Here is a 26746-nt window from a genome sequence, read left to right as displayed (position 1 = left end):
ACCAAAGCAATACATAAATTAAAATAATTGTCATAATTGAAGGTATATTCAAGTTACTGAGTGCATTGCATCGTAACATTTTTAAATAAATGAATAGATTTGGACAAAAAAATTAGCGTCATGTGATTGACCCATACACGCATGTTACTATAGGCAAGAACTTTACCATTTGGTTCCACTTTTCAGAGAACTGTGACAAAAGGAAGCAGGATTTTCCATTGCGTTTTCTTGTCTTCCTTCCTGACCTCAGATGAATATTGCCGTTGGCAACAACGGTAAACTGTCTAATGCTGACAAGTGGTCGGGCAGCATTCCACAAGGGCTAGAGTTTCACCACGACAACCTCCTAAACGTAAACCTTAAAACATTAAAGCGGGAAAAATCAGGAGGGTGACCTTAGAAACCGTGTGTTAAGGCAGAGCGAGCAGCCCTCGGATAGTTCAAAACGCCACCCCCAACTTTCGCAGGCACTGTTTACATAACAGGGGAGCATTAGTGGAAGGTTTCCAGGGGTTTAATGAACTCCAGAGAGCTCGTCCATGTTAAGAATTCTTTTATGCTTTATGTAGGACATGATAACACTGACAATATTGTTATTGGTGAAGGAGGAGCTAATAAATAAGAAAGTTTGTGTGTGTTTAAAGAGAGATGTTGATGATGTTTGTTGATGATGATGATGATGAGGCCACAAGAACAGCATAAAGGCAGAAGATAAAAAAGTATATGGGTTTATTCGCCTTAAAGTCTCTGTGAATTTGAGTGCCGTTTTCTTTCGATGTTTTTTATTATGTTATCTTATATAATTATATATATATATTTTTTTTAAATCTTTTTAACAGCAATTAGGCTGTTTTTTAATGCTAGTTATTAAACACTAATTTGCTTATATAAAACCACTAAATATGCTATTGTTAGTCAGTTCCAGGTGGTATTAAGGGGGAGGCACCATTTAATTCCAGAGGTAATATGATTGGACAAAAATCTGGGTAGTGCAACATGAGTCAAATCATTTTGCTTTGGTTTTCTGGTAAAGAAAACAGTACATTTTATATGCAAAGATCTGCTAAAAGTAATTTTGTCAACGTTTAGGACTACACTAGACACATAGAGACGTCTCAAAACTCAAAGACACAGACTTTTGGGAAAAAGACGACGTGCACCCCAAACCATAAACTATTCTCGCACTGTCGCACACAAATGTAATTAGTCTTCCAGCACGCATCCAATGAGTGGATAAGACGGTGACAAAGGCACAGTCCGAGAACAAAGACACATGCAGACAGAGAGATTAAGGCAGAAGGGGGAATTGAGAAACACATGGCAGGAACTGAGCAGGAAACGCAGCATTCCATTCTGGAAAGGTCTGGCGCTGCAGCCGTGGAGAAAGCGTAAAGCTCAGCCTCCCCCTGTGTCCATTACTCCCAGCTCGGAGAGATTCTCACACTGCAGGACTGGAAAAGAAGTAGGCCAAGAAGCTCTGACACATCTGCTCCTTCTCTCTACCGCCATTTCCATGTTCGTCGCAATATGTCTTTGCGGCATTAATTCACTTCCCACAATTGAGCTACTTTCTTGGAATTCAACCGTGATTCATTTCAAGGGATTACGTTCTTTTAAACAAGTGAGAGGCCTGATGGGAAGTCAGCGCTGAGAGAAACCAGAGGACAGCACTCAGGGCCACAACACTTCAGTGCACACAGTGGATTTGACTGTTTTAGGACAGAATACACCTCCAAAATACTCACTTATTTGGACATGGTTGCTTGGCAATACCAAGTTGTATTGTCAAGGCATTCTCTGAAGAATCATTGAGTACCATGTGAAACCACTATAGATCAATATACTGATCATACAGTACCATGGGTGAATCTAGGAATCGCTTTTTTTGAATGCGATAGACAACAACAAAAAAAAATAAAAAATTTTTTAGGCATTTTGTTGATAACGACGATCAGATTTTTTTATTGTGCTGGTACTTTGGCAGGTTTAGGACTGCCGTGGACAGTTGAAGCCTAAAGTTTTTGTTATTCTTCATATTCTGCGCGGTCGTTAGTTCGAAGCAGTGACAGATATAAAAGTTTTAATAGATTTTTACCATTTTATATGGATTTTTGCCTTACCTTTTGTTACCACTCAAATGAAATCAGTATCAACTAAATCTGACTTTGCAATGCAGAGGAAACACAGAAGCTGCATCTGAAGTGGTATTTAGGTGTATTTACACAGACTGCTTAATGCAGCTCAGAGGTGACAAATCATTTAACCTGCAGTTACAAATGTATGTTTTGATGTTTGATGATATAGGAAATAGTGATCGACCGATATTGATTTTTTATAACCGATACAGATTATTTGCATGTGTATGTGCCCGATAACCGATATGCAGAACCGATATTTATTTACTGTTATACTTCTGTTTTTGGCACAATTATTACAACACAAATGAACTGAACAAACCATTTTATTTATCACAATCACTCCCTCCTTGCATACAAAAAAAACCTTTATATTTATACACAAATAAATAGAGCAGTCTGAGTCCAAAAATTAAAGTGCACTGTTACTAAGTGTCTTTGTTTAAAAATAAAAGCTTTGATGAGGTAAATAATAAAGCACAAAAACTATTCTAACATATTTGGCTATGTTTAATTGTTTTCATAAATGGTAAACTAATCAAATTACAATAAAAACATTTATATTATTACATTATATAATTTATATCTAAATTATACATATCATTTATAAGCATCAGCAGCAACAATGTTAACAATAGGCAAAATAAATGTTAAAAGCATAATGTTTTCATATGGAAAAAATAATTGACAGGGGAGTCATATCACCTTTGCAGAAATGTAATTCATTTTAATCAGTTTTAGAAGGTTTATGTGCCGTTTAATAGGTTTAAACTAAGAGTGAGGAATAATTCACTGGGTAATATTAATTCACTGCATAATATTAGCTGGAATAGCCTATAACATCAGGAAAGTAACAAACAAAACAGCATATACATCATTGCATTTTCCAACTAGTATGTTATTAATTATTATTAATATTTTTGTCGGTCTAGATCATGAAATGCTTTATGACAAAGTGCTGTTTATCTATGCATTTACACATAACTATAACATTAGGCTATACGTTACTCAACCGCGATCGCGCGTGCAGATAATAAATAATTAATTTCCACAAAGCGGTATATTTAGATGTGTATTAGCGAAATAATTGCTATATAGTAAATGATAATATAATCTAGGGTGTTTAAACAAGATAATCTTGTCAAAAATTTCATTCAGTGGCCGTGCTCGAGCATTTCTGATCATCAACCCAGTGAATGCTCAGCAATATGAACGAACTTTTTTTTCGAGACTAATGGTGAGCAAATACAACAGATAGAGAATTAAATTCAGCGCTTTTATTTTCACCATGCACTCATTCATGTCTGTTTTATTTAATTAGTGTAAAGTTACGTCTTTATTGGGGCAGGACATGACGGATTACGCTACGTGGCTCAATGAGTTCGTCTCAATTTTTTAGAACCAAGCTGCATAAATAAACTATATCAGGCATTTATGTCTCAAATCTCATTTCTGCATGTCTGTTATGTTAAATAATTAAAGCAAAGCAAGTAGAACATATACTTTACCTGTGCACAGAGTTGTTATTGACTGATCTCCTCAGACGCGGGCTGCAATGGCGGAATTCTCAAAACGGCCACAAGATGGCGCCGTTTATCGGCAAATCCGATATTACAAAACCGATTCCCGATTATGGGAAAATGCTTAAATATCGGGAAAAATATCGGTAAACCGATACATCGGTCGATCACTAATAGGAAATTATTTTAAAATTGAAAAGATACTTTAAATATAAAACTAAAACCGCCACCTACAAGTCACTGTTAATGAGAGAATCATTGAGTCATTAATTTAACCGTTTCGTTCAAATGGACTGATTGGTTCAGTAACGAAACACCGCTGTGAGTTGCTCAGAAACGCAAAACAGTTGTGGCTTTGTTTGGAAATATTTTCATTGATGAAATAGAGCAAAACAGGCTCTATTTATGACTGGCAATATTGTGTCTAAAATGTAAGTCACTTAATTGTTTATTAAACTCCCTCAAATCAAGTACTTGGGTAAAAGTAGGGATGCACGATATATCGGCCACCATATTGGTACCAGACGATAAATATTCATTTTAAATAATACCGTTAGCGGCCCGAAAAGATATAGATACACAGCCGATATATAATGGATAATTTCCTTCAGCTAAGACACTTGAGATGCACACTGTTCTACATAATGTTTTTGAATTGCTTGAAATATGATTGGAATCACTTCAAAAAGGAAAATATAGTTAACTGCAACATGCAAGTCTGTCATATATGCTACATAAAATTATAATGAGAACATTATAATTGTGTGCTTTGGACAATGGCTTTTTATGTTGACTTTTGTTTTTGTAATGAGGCATTACATAAAAATTTGGTTTTAGATTTATCGGCCAAAATTTTAATTTTAACTGAAAGCAACTTGCACTGGCATGTCTTAAAATATGTCATGTACACCAGTAATGTGTTTTTTCGAAGGCACGTTTATAAAAGCTACTGAAATGCCCTAATTGAACTAAGGTCAAATCCTGGCTTACTCTAAGCCCTGTCTGTGAAACCGGGCCTAAATATATTAAAATATCAGTTTATGTTACCGATAGGCTATGTCATGTTTTCAAACAAATGGGGGGAGGGGAGGGAATATAGCTTAGTATTTAGAAATAAGGAAAAACAAATTTTGTGTTGACAAAGAATATAAAAACAGACATCACGTAAGTAAATGCATATAATTTTAAGAACACTATGCAAACATACTAGATTTATATAATTTGATCTGCTACGGCAACGGGGAAAGTGCATGTGCATTAATTTGCATTATTTTAATGTTATGTTTAGGGTTTTTTTTTTTTTAATTAAAGCCTACCCCATTGAGATGATTATGTGAAAATGTCCGCATTCAAGCATTACAGTGAGCTGCCTTAAACAGCTCGACCTTTTACAGCAGATTTTGTTCCCAAACAACTGACAGTCACGACCTAAATATGATTTTCATTAATAATAACCAATCCTAAAATTTCTTCAATTCAAAGGTACGAGGAACGGGATGTTTTTTAGGAATTGTAGTGGAGTAAAAATTACGATATTATGCTTTAGAATGTAGCGAAGTACTCCAGTAAAGTACAAAGACTTGAAAAATGCACTTAAGTGCTGTAGTACTGTAAGAAAGTAAAAAAATACTTTGTTACTGTCCATCACTGATTAAACAGTTGTATAAAATCAATATCGCATTTGCAATTATGCTGATATTTGGGGGGAAAATGGCACTATTTGTGTGATTGCTTAACTATATCTGATCATATGATATAAAACTGTATAGCCTAAAAGACAAATACTCATACAGGGGCATTTTTACAGCATTTTAATAGAGTAAATCATGCAGTGAATGTGTGATTTCTAAGTGCGCATGTGTAGTAGTCTGACCTAAACTGTAAAAGCTGCATCACACGCAGTGTATGCAATATCAAGGTGTGTTTTATTAGGTTTTTGCAAAGTGAGGGAGGGACATACTCAATGTCCGATTGCAAATCGTTAAAACAACAATTACAATATAATCATAGACGATGCATATCGCACACTCCTACATAGTCTTACTCTCCATTAGCCTCCAAAAAAGATATTTATCAATGTTTCATTTATCATCAGAGATCAGCATTTAATGACCACTGAGTTTTTAGAGGGGCTGAACAAATCCTGTTATCCTAAAGGTCACTTTATATTTAGTCAAAAAGTAAAAGAAATAGAAAGAGTTGCAACAGAGGCCCTGCAAACCTGTGTGCCATTATGGCAGAAAAATCCAACATGAGTCACAGAATAATTCCCTCTATTTCTTCTCTTCCTCCATACTCCAACTGCAACAAGGTCTCTATAATGTGGTTTTTCCCCCCACAAGTCTCTGATACAGGCCCAAGTATTTGGAAACAGCGCTGCTCCCCTCGATTCCCTCTCAACCCCCACCCACTCTTCCATCCAAAGCCTTAATGAAAAGCATGTGCTGGAGATGCTTCATCTTTGCCACTGAAGCTCTGCACCATTTCTTTCCCTTAGTAGAGGAAAAAAGGCATAGTCCCCCCCCCCCCCCCGTACCCCCCCCCCCATTTTGTCAGAGGAAAAAAATTACATCTATAAAATCTGAAATTTATGACCGAAGTGACAATTAACAGAGTTACGGTCATGTACAACAGATGTGGGGGATGTAAGCGGCAAGATCTTGGTCAAATATATCCAATGTCTGCACAATTTGAATATCTATGTCTTTGTTAATAAACAGGAAGATTCAAAATGATTTTTCCAGAGACAACAGCAGCATAAAAGAACACATTCAATTAGATTTTTACCTTTTAATTTGATAAATCTCAAAAAATGGAAATGTGACCTGGTCATGTTTCAAAAATTATATTTATATAAATAAATATGTGTATACCACCACATATGTGTGTGTACCACTAATGCAACACCCCTAATGAAATGCTTTTGGCAAGGTAAATCTTCAGTCAACCAAATGGTCAAGTGATTTTGGTAACACTTTACAATAAGATCCCATTGGCTAATAAAAACATTAAAGCATTAATAACAAAAAGCAATACATTTGTAACAGTATTTATTAATCTTTGTTAAATAATAAAAAAACAACATTGTTAGTTCATTACATGTTAGTTCAGGTCCATTAAAAAACAATAGATACAATTTTTGATTTTAATAAATGCTGAAATTAACATTATAGCTAAGATTATAAAATGCTCTAGAAGTACTTTTAATTGTTGGATAAATTAATTTGTAAAAAAAAAAAAAAAAAAATTAACAAATGGAACCTTATTGTAAAGTGTTACTACTATTTTATCGAAAAAAAAACCAAGAGAGGTTTTAGAACAGAAAGCATTATATACCCAATTTGACCATCTGGAGTCAAATCACTGTCTGGTTTGTGGTGACATGCCCCAAATTCTGAAATTTTGAGTGACACATCCAGCTTGAGCAATTAACAGACCGAAGATGAGTGAATGGTGAGACACTGTACTACCTCGCCCATGTGATTGTGTCTGAAAAATAGTGACACATTCCACCACAGGGGTGTCTGACTTCAATTCCCTGAGGTGCAGGTACACATCATGCTGGGGCATTGGGTTACACAAGACACTGTCTGAGATATACTTTGATAGTTAGCACTAGGGCAAGAGCTATTTTGATAATCGATATTTTTTTTTAATTAGGCAATTTTAAGTTGAGTTATATGTGTATTTACTTATTCAAAACATAGATCTACATTTGTCATTTGGAAATGTGAAATGGATTCAATCTCTAGTTCAACCCGTCTTCTTATGATGCTGTTATTTTTTTTAAAGTCATTTTGAACCGAAATTTTTATAAACAAAGACATATTACAAAATATTACAAATACAAAATACACAGAAGAGGCTTGTTTGATCTAGTAGTCATTGTTTTCTCAGTTCATTTTCTTTTGGGATAGTTACCCCAAAAAGACAATTCTGTCATAATTTATTTACTCACCCTCATGTTTTTCCAAACCTGTATGAATTTCTTTCTTCTTCTGAACACAAAATTTAAAGAATGTCGGTAACCAAACAGTTGATGGGCCCATTTTTTTTTCATACTATGGAAGTCAATGGGGCTCATCAACTGTTTGGTTACCGACATTCTTCAAAATATCTTCTTTTGTGTTCAACAGAAGAAATTCATTCCTGTTTGTAACAAACTTGGGTGAGTAAATGATGACAGAATTGTCCTTTTTGGGTGAACTATCCCTTTAAAGGTTCAGCACAGACTCAACTAACCAATGATATCTGCTGTGAACTTTTCATTATCAGTTTCATCAACATTCCTTGGTTAGTAAGCGCCATATCCCTTTACCAATGTCTTTGAAAGGGTGTTTTTGTGTTATATGGACACGGCCGTTTCCCTGGAGGGGATCGGGGGATGAGGTGTTCTCAGCTGGACACAACCTAATTATAAAACTTCAAGAAGAACCGCAGCCTTTTGGACTCCCAAAAGCTCAGTGGAAAAGGCAGGGTGAATTGAAGGCTGAGTCAGCAAGCAGAACTCTGGCCCCTCATAAAAAAAAGAGAGGAGGGTGGCAGGGGGCAAAGGAAGTGAGGGATGGAAAGAGATGGAGAGAGGAGGGAAAACCAAAGAGCTGACATTCCTGCACTGTGAGTCAGTGCCGCTAGGCACTTTTCTGGCAATCCTTCACTACCTCTACAACTAACAGCACCGGAAAGCACTGATAAAAGGAAGAGAGAGGAGACCATCCGAATGCTGAGCGTCCAACTGATAAAGCTGTGGGTTCGTTCTCGAAGTGTGTCGGACATTTCTTGGAATGTCGTCCATCGCTACCTCAGTAACCATTTTGGTTATCTCCCAATATTCAGAGGGAGCACTTAAATGCAAAGCACTTAATGAAAGCATTATGAGGAAGGGTTTCCACTCCTGCTAGTAATGGTTAAGTAGTAAAAGGCAATTAGTTTCACCTAATAAAGCCCAAGCATTCCTCATAACTTGGCCTCTTGCTTTGATTTCCAATAACACATGACTGCATTCCTGCCCTATGTAGTGTGCATATCTGTGTCCTGCTCCCCCTCTGCCCTGGGCGGCATTCCTCAGAGGAGTGGGGTGACATCCGTCAGCAGGACCTCTAATGATCCTGTGCAGCCTAATTCACTACTTAACATTAATTACAATAGAAGTAAGAGCAATGATAAAAGTAAATGAGGCTGACAGCTATTGTGAATCTGTGTGGCAAAAATTTGCCTTTTTAACAAACAGTTATCATACAGCCTAAAACATGATTCTGCTAGAATAAATATGCATATTAATACCTTATATTCACATATTATTAATAGCTTAGTACACAGTGTTCATGCATGTCGCGAGGCCATATGAGCAGGTTGACTTGTAGCAAATGTGTCAGGACTGCGCATGTCATAATCGTTCCTACAGAGTAACAGCAATGCTACTTACTGCAAGAGCAGAGGATGCATGCAAAGTTTACACATAAACTGATAAACCTATTTAATAAAATGTCTTATGTTTTCAAAGCACGAAATCGTTCAAACAAGGATAAGCCTCACATTTGCATTCGCAATGTTGGAACTTTTGCAGGCTGAGTAAAACTCGCTTAACTTAAAAAAAGAATCGTTGTAAATCGACTTAAATAATGATTTTTACATGAGTAATCTGTTTAAAGGTATTTACCTTGATACGTTTTCGCCAAGTCCCGCTTTATTTCGATCTGCAGCCTGTTTTGTGCGTCCTAAGTCTTGTGTGTAAGTCCGTTACAAGTTTTTCGGCGGATTCCAAAGCGTCGAACACGCTTCACAAAGTGTAAAGGCGCCAGACCGAGGGGAACTTTGCAATCATCTTTGCACTATTGTTCACATAAAACGCGTTCCCCATTCTCCTTGTCATTTTTGAGTTGTTGAAATGTGTTTTCTTCCACTAGAAGTGTGCTGTGAGGGGAAGGACAAGGACTGCCCCCCTCTTCACACGAAACTTGCAGCGAAATTACTTACAAATTCAAGAGTCGTGAGGAGAAAAAAAAAAATTCCCCTTTGCTGAGAACTTTAAGGGAATCCAAAGCATTTTTTTTTTCTAAAGCCAGGAGAGACCCTCCTTCGGAGAGTTTGTCGATTGTTCCTGTTCTTCTGTTGGCTTTAAGGAACGTCGCTCAAGCAAGAAAAGTACAAAAAGCTTTTGTGTGCTTGAAGATCAGGAGCCTGTCAAAGAGTCTTGTGTAGCGCAGCCCACGGATTCAGTCACTTCAGAAGAAAATAATTAAAGTAATATAAAAAGTATTGCTTTCCTCCTCAATAAATGCCATGTTTGTTTATAATACGCTTCTTCATCTATTAAAGAAATAGTTCACCCAAAAATTATCCCATATTTTACTCACCCTCAAGTCACCCTAGGTGTATATGACTTTCTTCTTTCAGCTGAACACAAGCAGAGTTAGGCTATATTAAAAAATATCCTGACTCTTCCCAGATTTAATGGCACTGAATAATAGAGCCCAAGTTTTTGAAGCTCTAAAAAGCGTATCCATCCATCATACAAGTAAATCATATGACTCCAGTGGGTAAATAAATTCCTTCTGAAGTGAAGCAATTGGTTTTTTGCAAGAAAATATCCATATTTAAAACTTTATAAACTGTTCATGAGAGAGTTGAATCCCGCGGAAGGGCAACATCTTACATGACAGTTTTAAAGAAAATTTTTTGCGAGAGTCGTCTATTCTTGGCTAAGTTGCCAATTATTATTTTTTAAAAAGAGTTAGCGTTGTACATGTAAATTTACTATTATAGCTTACTGGAGAGGCAAATTTTGTTGGACGTATCGAGTCATCATGTACGTGCCTTTCCATTGTACCGCCATTGTTATTATCAGTACATTTTACAGTAACAAATGGATTTCAATAGCTCAAATAGGTACCCTAAGTTAATCTTACATAATTGAATGAAATAAACAGACATTTAAATAATAAAATACCATCCCCTAAAGTTCTAAAAACCACAGCAGTAAATTTAACAAGAGATTGTTTTTGTCAATATTAAGTTATTGTCAATATCTCTCTGTACTCTGAGAACAGCTGCAGTACAATAGCAAATATGATTGCATTAGCAAAAGCCTAATGATAATGGCTTGAAAGATGCCTTTCTACTAAATAAACAAAACCCCACCCTATAATGGCTCTATCCTCTCATACTTTCTAAGATGAATAGCTCTACATTTGTTTGAAGTAATGGTAAATGTTCAGTGGGGTTTTGCAAACAACGAAGGATTGTTACTGACAGGCTCAGACATGTAAAATAAATATATTACCTACCTCAATGAGAAACAGACTACTACATGTGACAAAAACACTAAGGCCTTTCAGTTTGCAACAATTATTCATACAAACTAATTAACACATATACAGCGACATTAAACATAGGCTACTCGGTGTAAAGATGGGTAATAAAAATCAGGCCTGAAAGTGCCTTACGTTTCTTTCTTTTATTTTTAAAAAAATGTAAGACAAGAAAAGCATGTCTTCTTACCTAAAACTGAATCAGTGACTTCCAGGAGATCTAATCCAGAAAATCCATTTTCTGTGAAGGAATAAATAAGTAAAACGGTTTACATATTCTTCTTATGAGAACTAACTATGAACACAATTTCTTATTGATGAGACACTTCAAACTTATATTACTTGGGTTGGGGTGGAAATATAATGGCATCACAATACTATAACTAGGACCCAAAACAAAAAGTCAATCTCAGCAAAACATGAGGATTGAACACTGTAACTGAGCGCCCTCTTGTGATGACGCCACGTCTGACAACGTGATTTGTCAATGATTACTTTAACTCCTACAACACACACAAAAGTCTACCGACTTTTAAATTTCAACGTCTTTGTGATGTTGTAACTTTGTATGTTCGATGAAAATGAAAAACCTCACCCACAAAACTCTGCGCATATTGAGGAAATCCAATATGCTTCATCCATGTGGACACTTGGTCTGGGCTCCACTCCTCGATTGAAATCATGCTTGTTGTATTTTTTACACTCTCGTCTTCTGCATCTTTTCTTAAAAATCCACATCACACAAGCACTGAATGTAACATACAAACAACAAACATTTCCCTAATATAAAGATCTCGATTTCAGACTGTTTACCAAAGTTAGTGTTTGGAATAAATTGGATCATTAACTGTTACACATGTACAGTAAGCTAGCCTATTCATTTGTTCTCTTCCACTGCTGTATGCTGTGATACAGTTGTTGGTTAGATAAATACGCTCTTATAAGTCTTTACTGACTTATTCTTCGCATGTGACATAATTTCAAAACATAATCTTACCTCGAGCCCAAAAAGAACCCCGTACTTTTCGCTCACAGCTGCTGTTGAATGACGCATACACACCTCGGCAGGTGAGAGCGGAGCTAAGACGACATGCATTATGGGAAATGTAGTCCAGATAAGGGGCTTTCAAACTTATGAAGTAGTGGCGAAAAAGTGATGTCCGCAGAGGTTATTTACACAATATTTGCTTTTAATGACACTTAAGGGGTTATTAAACAATTCAAATATGAGGAATACACTAAAAAGTGTGTGTGGGGGGTAAAAAATTACATGATTTATTCTTGTACATCAGCCCCACATTAAACATGTAAGTTAAACAAACAAAATGTGTTCATATAACTCCAACATGTAATTTAATCAGTCATTTTAAATGACCTGATACATGAATGGAATTTCATATATTCATTATTCTAAATCAGATTCAAATATTTGAGTGCATCCCACAACCAAATCTAAACACTGTGCTACTAAAACCAGCACATAAAAGTCTTACCTTCAAAAGCCCTTTCACAAAGCAGTATAATGATTATTTTATCAGTCCAGATACTAAGCAAATGCTCCGCTCTTCTCCACAATGGTAACCCAGTGTAATTTAAATGGTTCTAATCATTCCAACATAATTGAACCTTAAACACTATAACACATTATTATCAAGTCTCCCCCTTTTCTCATCTTGCACAAGAACACACAAAATTTCAAAATGGACTCTCTCTAGATTCAGCCATATGCAAAGCATGCTGGGAACTAACAAAAACTGCAGTTCCAGTTAATTCAACAACTCATTTATGTAATCCCAACACAAATGGATTAAGTAAACTTCAATTTTACATATGTGGATAGAAGTGGATTGAACACTTCTAAACTAAGTTAGAACTAAACTAAACTAAGTTAGAACAAAATCTATAGGAATTGTGTTGCTTTAGCTTATTTTAACTAAGCAATTTAAATAAGCAGCAAAAAAAAATTTGTGATATTTTACATATTGCATTATCATTTTGCATATTACATTTCAAATTGAATATACCCATGTGGTTCCATACAATTCAGGTTTATAATTTCCCAAAGTTTTAAAGTTCAGGGGACTTTTGTTGCATGTACAGCGTGTTTGGAATCGTTATCATGGAAAATAAATATAGAATATAATAAATGCGCTTTAGAATCAAAAGATAAAGCTATAAATGACTACATGTGAGCTTAAATGTTAGGTTTTCTCTAACTTTATCAAATGTATAAACTAACTTCACAGCTTCTACTTGCACTGAAATAGAAACTTTTTATTTTAGCTGTCCTCTTTCATAGACAGCCATTTTTGTTTAAATTCTTTATATTTTTCAATCTCGTAATATTCTTTAGTGAATCGCGCTGCTTGTCTCGCAAGAAATGAATCTCAGTTTTACTCTCAGCATGTGATTGGTTGTTCACTACTGATGTCACACCTAAACTCAGGATCAAAGCCTGACAGTTGACGATCCGCATCATAGTACCAACAAAGCCTGGTTGGATTGGTTTTGTCAACTCAAAACTAATCCTGTAACACTTTAAACACTTAAGTTTGTTCAACTACCATCATGGTACAGGCCCCTGCCTGAGACATGCCTCCCCAGTACCAGTATGTTTCCCCTGCTGTCCTTAATGCACCATGCAAATATTGGTATTAAAACACCATCCAAGGTTGTTCAGTTTTGAGCTGTCACACTACAGAACATTTTTACACAAGTAATATTTATCAGTGTTTTTGGTTCACTAAAAATAACTTGCTCATAAGGGATTTGCTATATATGGCTTTATGGGACTACACCATGTATGCAGGTAAAGTGTGCATATACACTTAGCAATGATAACATTAAAATATATTGCGTGCTGACAAAAAAGAAAAGAAAAAAAGACTCTGGGCAAAAAAAAAAAAAAGTTTAAATATTTTTTTATTATTCTTTCCACAACAGGTTGTCTGGATCTAACATTAGCCCATTATAATAATTCCAGTGCAGAACATCTATCTCATAAGCTGCAGGTCTATGACAAGTGCAATATGGGGAGAAAAGTGTCTACATTTTTACAGGTCCTCAACATCTGTAGCAAGGCAACAAATATCAAATATAAACTCTAGAATTACAACAACGGTTTACACTGAATGCACACATTCAGACTACAACGGGACACACATGAACACTTAAGCAGGTAACAATCATAACAGAAACCGTCATTACTGCTGATGTCAACCTTTCGCTCATAACCGATGGAAATATGTTGAATGAGAAACCCTTTAGGTCATTTGATTGAAGAAAAACAAAATGGATGTGTATGAGTGAACAGGGCTGTGCTTCAAAAAGCAGCGTAAGCCTAAATTGATCGTAGAACCATTGCAACCAATGGTCCTGTACGATTAACTTAGCTCACAATGCTTTTGAGAAACGCAGCCCAGGTCAGGGAGTCCAGCACAGCATACTGTTAGCGGTCCATAGAGTGGAGTAGTCGTCTTTTGCATCCCCGATAGGTTATAGAATGCTGAACAAACACTGAGTGAATAAGGATGACAGCTTCTTGGGAGATGAGCACCTTCTGGCTGAAGAGCCTCAGAGCGCTTACACGCTGCTGAGGGCATCGACACCAGGCAACACTTTACCCTCCAGCAGCTCCAGACTGGCTCCGCCTCCAGTGCTCACATGACTGACCTTATCTTCTGTGTCCCACTTGGCACAGCAGGTTGCTGTGTCTCCCCCACCTGAAATTAAAAGAAAGAAGTCAATTATAGAGATCGATATAAACTTTTTGATGGCTGTTATCTTAGAGAGCAGGGTGGCCTACATGATATCACACTATTTAATTTAAAGAAAATGACAACAATTTCTGCATTTAAATGTATATTCATTTCACATAATATTGAGAGTGTGAACGTAGCCTTATTATCCAAACAGAGAAGCTTAAAGCTTATATTTGCAATGGTGAGATATATAGTTTTATTTAATGCCATGACAGCATCTAAGGCCATTTTCATGGCAAAAATTCAATGATCATATATATACACAATAAAACCAAGCAAACAAACACAATTCATGACAATGGTGAGAATTAGAAATTGCCTAATACCTGACAATAATAATCAGCCTAGACAATATATCAGTCAACCACTAGTCTATTAGATGCGAGCCATTAAATGTTTTCCAGGCAAAAGGTAGCCCCTTGAATGAAAAATAAAATATAAAACTCGCCAATAATGGTGATGCAGCCATTTTTGGTCGCTTCCACAACTTTGTCCATCAAGTTCTTGGTTCCACGAGAGAAGTTGTCCCACTCGAACACACCAACAGGTCCGTTCCACACAATCTGCTTGGCTCTGGCTACAGCCTCCGCATAGATCTTTGAGCTCTCAGGACCACAATCCAGACCCTGGGTGGAAGGACAACCAGAAGGGCTTCTTTTGACAACTGCCTCTAGTTCACTTACAGGAAAAGGAGAAGATCTTATAGCTCTAAACAATCTAACATGTGTCTGCCTTACCATCCAGCCAGCCGGAATACCATCTGCTACTGATGCAGTCCCCGTTGCCGCCTTCTCGTCAAACTTGTCTGCGGTGACGAAGTCAACAGGAAGTGCGATCTTCACGCCGTTCTTCTCAGCTTTAGCCATGAGGTCTTTCACAATTTTGGCACCCTCTTCATCATACAAAGAAGTGCCGATCTGATCACAACAAGATGACAATATTTATAACTCCAGGAGGGTATTCCAGAAATCAGGTTATGCGACATACCCATATACGTTTATGGATAAATAAGTGAATAACCTCAACTTTTAATTCCAAAAATTTAGGTAATGTTCAGGGCTGCATTTCCCAAAAGCATTGTAAGCCTAAGTTGATCGTAGAACAATTGCCACCAATGGTCTCTACAATCAACTTAGACTTAACAAAACAAGCCCCCAAAAAAAACCCAATTTGGTTTGCAGTGTGAAGGAAGCTTCAGGACACTCACCTCCATGTTCTTGAGAACCTTGAGGAAGGTAAAGGCCATTCCTCCACCAATGATCATCTCATTCACCTGGTCCAACATGTTGTTGATCAGCTGAATCTTATCTTTGACCTTGGCCCTATCCGATCAAAACAACAATCAAAGCCTTTTCAATGAAATGTTCATTTTTAAAATTAAATCTTATTGGGATGAAACTTGAGAAACATTCGCCTCTGACAAATTGCATGAAGTGCCCTACAACGGTCTAATTATGAGAAAAAAAACTTAAAGTCCCTGTAAAGGCAATTTAAAAAAAAAATTCTAAACACATTATAAATGTTAGAAATGTATTGCTAAAACATATTACAAAGACTGAACTCTGAAGTAATGAATTGTGGAGTTAGACCGTTAAACAGTTTTTCACCATTGCTATTTTCCTGATTTTTTGGGCGGGTCTAAAACGGGGCTCGATGACGCACAGGAGACCCTGAGCTCCTGGACACGCCCCTACTTGATGACGCACTAGAGCCACTGAGGCTGGCTCAATATAAATAGAGCACATTTGCATCAGTTTGCCGCTCAATCGCATTCGCGAGTTACTGTCAGTACTATTATTAGTTACTACGGCGTATAGTTTGCTAGTTATGTTTTCGTCACGGAAATGCGTACTACCTGGACGCGATCATGTACAAAACAGATCGGTGTCCTTATCAAAATTTCCTAAAAACGATCACATCAAGAAGAGGTGGATTAATTTTGTGAAGAGACACTTTGATGGAGAGCTGAGGATCACCGCCAAAACCCGCCTCTGTAGTGATCATTTTACACGGGATAGTTTTATAAACTTTCGTCGGAGACAACTGGGATTCACTGATAATCCGCTGTTACTGGTCAATGGGGCCGAACCGACTATCTCTCGCCTCGGCCTTCATCCTCCCGTCGCGCCAACAACTGGTGCCATCATTGGCAGTGCGTGCCCACCAATGAGTGCAAGTTTGTGTGCTTATGTTATAACGTTAATTAACCTAATAAGCTGCTAGGAGCATCCCTTCCAGCTGTAGCGGGTGACAGTTGAGTGTGGCAACGGAAGCTTTACCACGAGTGGGCGTGGTTTCAGCACAGCCAGGGGACAAGCCCCCAGCGTTTGAGAGCAGAGACTACTGCTCATTTTTTCAAGATTTTGATAGCTTATTTTATGTACTTGCCGCCTTTCTTTATAATTCAAATTTGGATGGGTGGCTAATAACACATTTTTCTGTGATATGACAAACTCAGAACACATAATTTTGACTTTACAGGGACTTTAAGGCTTTTGTGCATTGCAGTTTATCAATGGGCATATTCCCTGAGTGAACTTTGTTATTTGGGACAAACATCAGATATGAACTGCCCCAGTAAGTACATAATGAGTGTGTAAGTTGTGCAATGGCCTGACTTTTGCAAGTCATTTAAATTCAATTATGCATTTCCACGAGAACACTTTGTAGTGATCATAGCTTTATTTGCCATCATTGCAATGGTTTCACCATCAGGATATAACACTATATAAAAAAAAAAGGTAGAAATCTACAAATGTTTAAATAAAAATAATTCTTTCTTCAGACAGATATGTAAGGCTTAAAGAACCGTAGAACAAGGACTTTGTCACACATCCTGCTGTTGCATAAGAGGATAAACGCAACTATTCCTGGACTGCCACTGATGCTTTCTGAACTGGTTTTCAATGGAGAAAAGATGGATGATTCCTAAAAAACACTGAAATACAGCCCAATATTCTTTTATTCATTCATTTCGGCTGGTTGAACTCCGTAAAAGCCCTTCCTTAGATCATGAACAAGATCTCGCAGGACAAAAGCAAGGTCTTTTGATGTTTTTAATCACTAAACCTGGGTACTTATCCTCCTTAAGCAAGACAGTATTCAGAACTAAAAAGATAAGCTATCAGAGTACTCGGTCAATAACACTCACCCCCCGAGAATGGCCAGGAAAGGCCTCTGTGGTTTCTCAAGGGCCATGGCAAAGTAGTCCAGCTCCTTCTTCATCAGAAAACCAGCTGCCTTCTGAGGGAGATTCACTCCAACCATGGAACTGGAGTGAGACATTAGACATGAAAACCAAGAGGAATAAGAATGTGTCATGTTGATATTTTTCAGACTAAACACAATGCAAGTTTTTATTTTCCTATCACGGTTTTGTGGAATGGAGTACCTATGAGCTCTGTGCGCAGTTCCAAAGGCGTCGTTGACGTAAACATCACCCAGCTTGGACAGGGAGGCTCGGAAAGAATCGATTTCCACCTGACTTGCTTTGGTCTGAAAAGATAAATCGAAATCATTTGTAAGTCATATGATGCCACCTGAACCTTATTTATTAAATATTACAGATTCACCAAGTCGTAGCTTTATGTAACAGTGCCTCTGTGCACATGACCAAACGTACAAATCTTATTGGTTGACCAGTTTGTGTGATAGAAAAGATATTTGAACCTCTTCATAAAAATAAAAAAAATTGCTGCATCAACAGTAACTGTTTTCATTTACATAAAAATGAAATGAAGGATCAGTGTGAAAATAAGTTTATGGATTTAAACATTTTCATTTCACTGAATATTTATCTTTATGTGAACAGCCTTTAGTCCAGATTCCTCTTGGGAAACTTGTCATTTTATTTTGTCAATATTATTTAGTTTTAAATCACTTTATTGGGCAGGTTTTGGGGAGCTTTTGAACACTGCTTTTCAGTGTTATGTGAAATCAATGTATAAACCAACAAAATGTTGAACTTAGAGTTGTGTTTGCATGGTAAACTGGAGAGAGTATTTTAAACCCAGTTACAGAAGGACCCCTGGGTCAAGACCAACGATACATGCCGTTATGATCACATTACTGCCATCCAGATGCACTCAAAGTTCATAACTTCTAAACTACTGTGGATGAAAGGTTACACAGGTGCCCAGAAAATGCCAAGCTGCAGTTTCTTGCCAGCAAAGGACATGGCAGTTTCCCAGTCTCTTTCTTTGGTCTCTACTCGTTCCAGCCAGGGCTTCAAGGACCAGAAAAGCCACATGATCACACATGACCTTCCTAAAAATGTCAATAGGTCAGCTGAGTACAGTATCTCTCTGCATGCACACACAGCCAAAGAAGACTTTAACAGTAGTAGCATGTGCTTTGCAGATAAGCTCCAACACAATGATAAAAGCCAATTATTAGCCTCTCGAGCCCAAATAGAATGATTTGGTAAGAGATTTGTAAAACCAGTATAGTTGTTTTTAAATATATGTAGTTATATTACTGCCTATTCAAAGCTACACAAACTAACCTGCTCTTATTTAATTTAAATTCTTGCGTGTGGCATTTCAGGCCAAAGATCCTACTGTATGATCAAATTTAAGGTCTGTATCTGGCATTTAACTCAACGTAAACTCTTGTGGCTTCTTTCTGGGCCGCACAGTCAAAGGAAGGAAAGAACAAGAACAATTATTTAACACATTTATTATAGTTTTTACTAGAATTGGAACAATAATAATTGTATTGCCTTTCTTGAACATTCAACCACATGACCGTTTACACTATGAACGCAATCCGATCTAATGAGTTTAAGACAACCTCTGGAAGTGGTCCAAAAGGGGACAAGCTCAAAACGTTCTAAACCCCGTTTACGCCTGTATTCAGTGTCGTCCACTTGTGATCTAATCGACCAGGTCCCAAAAGGGAGCAAATGTCCATAGACCCCCATGTTAAAAATGTCAATTTTCACAGCATAAATTCATGTTTTTACAGGTTGGTCTCATGGACTTTTATTGTATTCTTCGATAGGTTCCGAGTGCCTAACAACTGTGAGGGGGGTGAATTTTTTTCTAACTCGTTAGTTTAGATCAGGGGTGCCCAAACCTGCTCCTGCCGATCGACTGTCCTGCACAGTTTATATCCAATCCTAATAAAACACACCTGCCTTTAATTTTCAAGTGATCCTGAAGACCTTAATTGGTTGCTTCAGGTGTGTTTGATTAGGGTTGGAGATGAATGCTGCGTCCCAATTCGCATACTATCCGTCCTAAATAGTATTCGAAAATTGAATTAGTACGTCCCAAATCGTAGTATGTTGAAATGAGTGTTCCAAAGATACCCGTATGGTCTACTATTTCCGGTCAGAATCCGAAGTGCAGATCGATGCACACTCTAATGGCTAATATTGCCCACAACCCATTGCGCGTTGGACTAGGATTCGGTTAGAAATACAAACACGAGTGAAAAGTGTTAAAAAACTACAGACATGGAGGACGCGCACGAGTCCGCCGGTTATGTAGAGAGGTTTAGATAAAGAGGTTTGAATGATTAATTATCAGCATCTAACCTGACGAAAATTTATTTTTTCAATATTGTCTACATTATATTGCATCTACAGCAGCATTGTGAACTTTTGTAAAGATATGTTTAGCCATTACCTTTTAGATGCATCATTATATTCAAATTGCAAACACATGAGGAGAGTCTCCACATGAAAGACCCACGACTGGCAGATGAACATGCTCTCCGAAACGGTAGGAAATCAAATTCGATTGAATGGAGGATTTTAACTGTGACAGGATGATTTACAGGGCAGTTTACGGTGACTGGATGCAAGCGACAGATCTGTCCGTTAAAGATGATAGTATGTCCCAAAGCTTGCCTACTCTTTTGCTAAACACTCAAAAGTATGTACTTTTTCTTCACAAAAAGAGTACATACTTTTAGGTTGTAGTATAAGTAGGCGAATATAAGTAGGCGAATTGGGACGCAGCAGAACTGTGCAGGACAGTCCATCGGCAGGAGCAGGATTGGACACACCTGGTTTAGATTGTATTTAGATATAAAATGTATAACAAATAAGGACGTGATTAACAGCGTGATTGACAGCTGATAAAGGGCTGCGCCGAGTGGAATTCCTGAAATTTGACGTCTCGGCCATGATCTGACAACACATCATACCACCTCTGTATCCTTTCTGAAAAGATTTTCCAAGGTGGCGCCGCCCATACCCCCCATAAACGGCCTCAAAACCGTTCTTCAGAAAGTCTATGGGTGACATCACAGACGCTTTGTCCATATTTTTTACAGTCTATGGTTTAAACAGGGCCTAAGATGACCAGGCACTTTTTACCTGCAGGGCCACTGACATACGCTGCACTGACCTTGTTCCCCGACGCATCTTTGCCCTTGCCCTCCTCGGCCACATGGAAACGCAGGTTCTCCAGCAAAATGACAGAACCGGCAGGTGGGTCTGCACAGGCTTTCTCCACATCGGGACCCACACAGTCCTTCAGGAACTGAATGTCTCTTTAGAAGCAAATTAAACAGCAAGGTTGGTGGCGAAGTACTAAGCTGAATTAAGTATGCATTACTATTAAGATGTCATCTTGATGACGCTTTTCTACAATATATTTCTAATGTTTACGCAGTAAAACTATTCATCAGGTATGTTAAACAGACTTAGCTTGAAGGTTTACATTATCTTTAACTGATGGTGTAATGTGTAGGTTAAGAAGTCTATATTGAGCTCTCCTACTTTCCCAGCAGGCTCTTGAGTTCTCCAGCCACAGGCTCCAGAGAGTACTTGTTTGGCATGGGGACTCCATCAGGCCGGCCCAAGTGGCTCATCAGGACTACAGCTTTGGCCCCATTATCTAAACAGTGCTGAATTGATGGGACTGCAGCCTTGATTCTGATGAGAGCATATATAACATTAGTTACAAATACTGTAGCACAGGTCTAACATGTGTTTGTCAACTGAGAGTCAGGTCTATATACACACAACATAACTTAAAAAAAAATGTATGTCTCAAAATGGTTGCTCAAACTAAACATAAAAAATACTGCTGACATTCTATGAACTAACATTTATTGAGTAGGCCTAATCTTGATATTTTGCAAGAAAATAGACTGATGATTATATACAACAAACATTTTATAAGCAACAAAGCTGTGAGACAATTTTCAAGGTAACAACATTGCAGTTGACAGTTTGAGCATATAAACATCATTGAAATCAACATAATTCCTCTTTGTGCTAAGAACGAACCATTATTGGTTAAGAATGCAATAATATTGGTATATCAGGAATATCCATCTTACCTCTGGTTATTTGTTATTGTCTTGTCTTTCATAGGGACGTTGAAGTCAACCCTATTGGAGAGAGAGAAAAATAAATGGATCTATTACTAAATTAGCTACATAAAATGCTATGGTTTAATGGAATGATTAATTATTATTTTTAAATATGTAGGCTCGAGAAAGGGTCAGAAAGCTCTCAGATTTCATCAAAAATATCTTTATTGGTTTATTATTCGTTTAATTTCCAAAGGTCTTTGAAATGACATGAGGGCGAGTACACTTATGTTAGATGTCATTCATCTATTTGACAGCACTATATATAGCTATCATCTCTAGTGATTTGTTATATGCATGAATGAAATTCAAACATTTTTAAATTCATAAAAAAGCTACTTTAATAAATAAGGATTGTACAGTGACATTAATGAACAACTAAACCTGTGTATTACTGAGAGCTGCATACTATAGGAGTGCACATTGCTGCACGTTCACATGGTCTCCATGACTACAATGAATTACGTAACACTGTAAAGCCCCCTTACAGCAGTGAGATAGATGCATTCAGGATAGAGAACAGCGAATGCTGTCGATGCTGCTGTACTGTAATATTTGTAATACAACATTATTAAAGCAGTTTGGATCCTGACAGCGGATGTTGTAAAACCACGTGCAACCGCTGCAATGTATACTGACTCAGTCATTGTGACGCACTCAACATGGCTGTCAATTACTTATTCAAAAAGTGCTATTATTATATCATGTGGGTATTTATATAAAGGTGAAAAATGTTAAATAAAGCGACAGACGGTGGGCAGGGCAGGATTTTCTGTCTAATTGCTGGCAGGACATTTGATTGTGCGCGTTCAGAATACCAAAGGTAATTTATGCTAACAGCTGCTGAGAATGTGAACGTCGTTTAGCGGAATGAATTAGAAACAATCTTCACTTATGTACATAAGAAATTACCTGGCATGCGTGAGTGACAGGAGTATAACAAACGAGTAAGAACACGCCACTTAATGAATGTGCTTACTGGTATAAACCCGCCAGCACACGTTCAAAAGACCTTATAAAACAGTATGTAATGTGAAAACGTTCTGTTTGTCGGTATGGTACAAAAATAAAGTGACGGAGGCTCCCTGACCATTTGACATTTGTAACTGGGTGGTGTCATTTCACCAAGGAATTTTACAGCCTTTATGGACAAAAAAAGTGTGAGGGGTTTAAAGATCTTAATTTAAATTTTAAAACAACAGAGTTATGACTGATATTAAAGGATGCGCACGCGCTAGTTTTTTGGTGCATCTGCCGTCCTGCACGTATCGGGAATCTAAAAAACGTGACGCGTGACAGATACACTTCCGGTTATCAATGATTGAAGTTTCATTTGCACAGCCTCGCCAAAAATCAAAGCTTAAAATTAAAGTTAAGAAAAGCCATATAGCCAATAAATTAAGATCACGATGTTAAAACATCGTTAGTGAACGATATAACGGAATGTGCCGGTGACAATTCACCCTTACCTCATGATGACGCGCTTTCCTTTCACTTCCACCTTGTCCAAAGTGAGTTTGTTTGATAGAGACATTCTGGCTGTAGATTTGCAGAAAAACTCTCCTTTGCTGGTGTGGTGCAGTGCTGGTTCAGTTCCCGATCCCGAATGAGAGTGACCTTAGCTTGAAGCTGATGCACACAGTGTGGGCGGGTCTAATCGAGATATGCGCTTCTAAATCCAGCGCTCATTGGATACGCTTGCTGTCAATCAATCACTAACTGAACACATAGGATGTTGGACCAACGTGTTGCAATAATGCTGCCCCCTTTCTAGAGACCATGCCCTCTTGAATTAAGACAAGACACCACAGGTGAATAGGGTTAAATTAGGTTAAATGTTAACTAATAGATATCACCATACTTCAGTTCAATTGTTTTTTATTACAAGTTTCCTGAAATGTTGTTTATGTAAATAAGGTACTATGTAATTAAAAATGCACTAATTTTGCATATATTTTCAGAACATAAATCTGATCATTGGATAAAGCCAGGTACACATTCATTTTGTTGACATAATTTTTTTACAATGAGGATTTTTGATATCTCTTTTTATAACTCACAAAATACTGCTAACTTCCAGGGGAAAATCTTGAATGATTTTTGGGAATAAAATGTTATATCAGGCAAACGATATGTCCAAATCTTTCTGCAAACCCCATCAGAATATACGTAGATAGGAATTAAACTGTTACGTTTAATGTATAAGTGGAAATTGCTGGCAGCAAAAAAAAGTCCTATAAAGATACATATTGCAATTTACAGATTCAAATAGATAAAGTGGTAAGAAAATAAACACTTAAACGTTTGTTTTAGATGTTGTCTTTTCACTAGCCTTGAAGATGACAAGAGGAAGCAAAATAATCCCAAAATCTTAAAACTGGCCAGTACATTAAAAAAAAAGGTTTAAGAATTTAGTAAAACATATTACACATTAAAATAACTTGTATCTTAAATTTCAGACCTGTTATTGGAGTTATAACCACAGACATGTTGATAAAGTAATAAGACAAATATTGAGATTTAGATTTTAATTTATTACATTTTTACAGACATGCCAAGACAGCAAGAAGATTGGATTTAGGTGAAAATTGTCTCCATTTGCAAAACAGAAAAGTTCAGAATGTCATTCAGAATCCCAGAGTATTCGGTCCACGATGGGAAATGCATTCATCACTCCTTCCATGGCTTGGGCTGCACCTTGCCTACAGGTGACAAGTTCCATGTGATGCCTGTTGATGTGATCACCTGAAAAGACAGCGCACAAAATCACATATAGCACTTTGAAAAAGATATGTAATTAGAAGTGTTTGCAGTCACTTACATATGCCCAAACAGCTGTGCAAAATGCGATTCCAGAAATCATCAGAGGAGCTCCATACTTGGCATGAAATTCAGGGGACAGACCAGACTTTTGTCGCACAGCCACCTGACGGGCACTTTGACCTAATATAAAGAAAAGGAGGAGAGTAGATTTAAGTTTAAAGATCTTTTAACACACTATTCGTTGTGATAAGTGTCATTAAAAGTCTTTATGAAAGAGAAAATAAAATCCTCATACAGAAGAACATTGACCTTTTTGGAATCATATAGCCTACAAATGAGCCTACAAGCTTGTAGCTAATAGCTAAAATTCATTTGATAGAAACATTTTATAGAAATATTTTTGAATGGAAAAACACATTGCAATGAGCGCGAGTAATATTTACAGCAATATTTTGATATTATCAATAAGGGAGACATTTTTTAAGCCCACATACGGCAAATACATGAAAATATAAACATATATGTATAAGGTAAGGTGACAATAGAATCAACTATTTACAAAAACGTATAAACTGACTGGCGAACTGCTAATGTATCCCATCAAAACTAGCTTTAGCATACTGGGAAGCAACATCTGTATACTGCCAAACATTGCAACAAATGCTGTTTACTGAAATGTGAAATAAAACGGCCAGTCCTCGAATGGGATATATAACTTACCGCTGAGGTTCAGGGCAATCTTGGCGAAGCGATACATGGTTATTTCTCGGGACAACTGACTGAGTGAGCAAATACCCTTGAACTGAATGGCAGAAACAAAATGGCAGAGCGGAAGTGATGAACGCGCGATACTTGCGCGCATGCACGCGCGGCGATCGCAAGATAGATAGTATGGAATAGATTCAACATGTAAATGTAGTAAACTCTGATGGCTTAGAATTTTGTGGTTTGTTGTTAACATATACGGAGTTGTTCTAAGCATATGCAAGTTTAAATATGTATATATCTGAATATAATAAAGGACGATCACAGCTGTTTTAATATACACTGTTAAAGTTAGTTAAACAGTTAGCGGGTTGTGAACAAGCACCTTTGACTGTGCTTGTTCAATTTCTGATCGCCTTAATGGAACGCGCACATATTAATCCGGGTTTGTAATCCACAATTCTCAGTCGTGTCAGGATGGCCGAGTGGTCTAAGGCGCCAGACTCAAGGGTTGCTCCCTTCCGAACAAACGGGTATTCTGGTCTCCGAATGGAGGCGTGGGTTCGAATCCCACTTCTGACACATCCTTTTTTGCTCGATCTACAAAAATTAATATTGTTATCTGATATCTTAAATGTAAGAAACAAACCTATCCTATAACCATTTTTTATTCTACAATAATGTGTGACAATTTTACATACTCCCAAAACTAGAGGGATATCATGTCTCCCCTGTACCACACCTCATTAAAAAAAATAAAAAAAATATGTATATATGTATAGTTGAATGTGTATTTCTTGAATTTTTAATAATGAAAAGGTGTTAAAAGTTTTGAACTGATATATTCACAGCCTATATTATATATATACAACCATGTTGAATATCAGCCCATAAAAATGAAGCCCTAAAAATAAAAATGCATTGAAATGCAAGCAGTTAATACAATGCATTTTTTTCAAGTAGTGCAATTCAACAACCTTTTTTTGTTTCAAATACATTTGTCATTAATTCTTGTCATCTTTCATACAAAGGTCTGTAGTTTTTATTCTGTGGGCAAAACACTTAATGCAGTGCAATACAATGATGATTGACAGATTAACTAATAAACGTTCCTCAAAATTCTGCTATGTCAAATTTGATACTCTATTTTTAACATGACTTTTCTTTAAAAAAAAATGAATAATCAATAAATGAATAAATAAATAATCAAGCAAATCTAAAGT

At 37.1% G+C, this 26746-nt stretch overlaps 3 protein-coding genes and 1 non-coding gene across 9 annotated transcripts in view; 1 reads left to right on the top strand and 3 right to left on the bottom strand.

Moving 5' to 3' along the window:
• The window catches only part of amot (angiomotin), a 36171-nt gene extending 24137 nt beyond the window's left edge, over positions 1 to 12034 (bottom strand). For 2 of the 6 annotated variants that reach the window (XM_077195797.1, XM_077195805.1), the window contains exons 1-3: positions 11963 to 12034; positions 11561 to 11688; positions 11156 to 11206 (exon numbers count right to left, since the gene is read on the bottom strand). In XM_077195797.1, the coding sequence (XP_077051912.1) occupies positions 11156 to 11206; positions 11561 to 11648 (139 nt within the window). In that variant the 5' untranslated portion in view covers positions 11649 to 11688; positions 11963 to 12034. Of the gene's footprint in view, positions 1 to 9314; positions 9758 to 11155; positions 11207 to 11560; positions 11689 to 11962 lie in introns of those variants that run through there. The other 4 variants (XM_077195845.1, XM_077195860.1, XM_077195815.1 and 1 more) reach the window with 4 other exon arrangements.
• A 1835-nt stretch (positions 12035 to 13869) lies between these two features.
• On the bottom strand, positions 13870 to 23714 carry pgk1 (phosphoglycerate kinase 1). Its single transcript, XM_077195784.1, has 10 exons — positions 23525 to 23714; positions 22023 to 22073; positions 21457 to 21612; positions 21083 to 21227; positions 18118 to 18221; positions 17878 to 17997; positions 15934 to 16048; positions 15464 to 15643; positions 15175 to 15352; positions 13870 to 14687 (listed from the first exon to the last, which is right to left on the bottom strand). The coding sequence occupies exons 1-10, from the start codon at positions 23587 to 23589 to the stop codon at positions 14548 to 14550; spliced, it is 1254 nt and encodes a 417-aa protein (XP_077051899.1). The 5' UTR covers positions 23590 to 23714; the 3' UTR covers positions 13870 to 14547.
• A 202-nt stretch (positions 23715 to 23916) lies between these two features.
• Positions 23917 to 25695, bottom strand: cox7b (cytochrome c oxidase subunit 7B). The gene is made up of 3 exons (XM_077248517.1): positions 25539 to 25695; positions 24877 to 24998; positions 23917 to 24800 (listed from the first exon to the last, which is right to left on the bottom strand). The coding sequence occupies exons 1-3, from the start codon at positions 25678 to 25680 to the stop codon at positions 24726 to 24728; spliced, it is 339 nt and encodes a 112-aa protein (XP_077104632.1). The 5' UTR covers positions 25681 to 25695; the 3' UTR covers positions 23917 to 24725.
• A 299-nt stretch (positions 25696 to 25994) lies between these two features.
• On the top strand, positions 25995 to 26105 carry trnal-caa (transfer RNA leucine (anticodon CAA)). Its single transcript has 2 exons — positions 25995 to 26032; positions 26060 to 26105. It is a non-coding gene; the product is annotated as a tRNA-Leu (tRNA).
• The last annotated feature ends 641 nt before the right edge of the window (positions 26106 to 26746 follow it).

This window comes from Siphateles boraxobius, unplaced genomic scaffold (genome assembly GCF_051911475.1).
Source record: "Siphateles boraxobius isolate OS27281-9 unplaced genomic scaffold, OSU_SipBor_1 11, whole genome shotgun sequence".
Taxonomy (NCBI): domain Eukaryota; kingdom Metazoa; phylum Chordata; class Actinopteri; order Cypriniformes; family Leuciscidae; genus Siphateles; species Siphateles boraxobius.
The sequence above is the reverse complement of the archived record's forward strand: the minus strand, read 5'-3'. Positions and strand labels throughout refer to the sequence as shown.

Coding starts and splice junctions, on each gene's coding strand:
- pgk1 (XM_077195784.1), bottom strand. CDS start 23,589: ATGTCTCTATCAAACAAACTCACTTTGGACAAGGTGGAAGTGAAAGGA. Junction 21,613..22,022: donor ACAATAACAAATAACCAGAG/GTAAGATGGATA, acceptor TGCTCTCATCAG/AATCAAGGCTGCAGTCCCAT. Junction 15,644..15,933: donor AGGTTCTCAAGAACATGGAG/GTGAGTGTCCTG, acceptor TGTTGTGATCAG/ATCGGCACTTCTTTGTATGA.
- cox7b (XM_077248517.1), bottom strand. CDS start 25,680: ATGCGCGCAAGTATCGCGCGTTCATCACTTCCGCTCTGCCATTTTGTT. Junction 24,999..25,538: donor GATTGCCCTGAACCTCAGCG/GTAAGTTATATA, acceptor TCTTTATATTAG/GTCAAAGTGCCCGTCAGGTG. Junction 24,801..24,876: donor GCACAGCTGTTTGGGCATAT/GTAAGTGACTGC, acceptor CTGTCTTTTCAG/GTGATCACATCAACAGGCAT.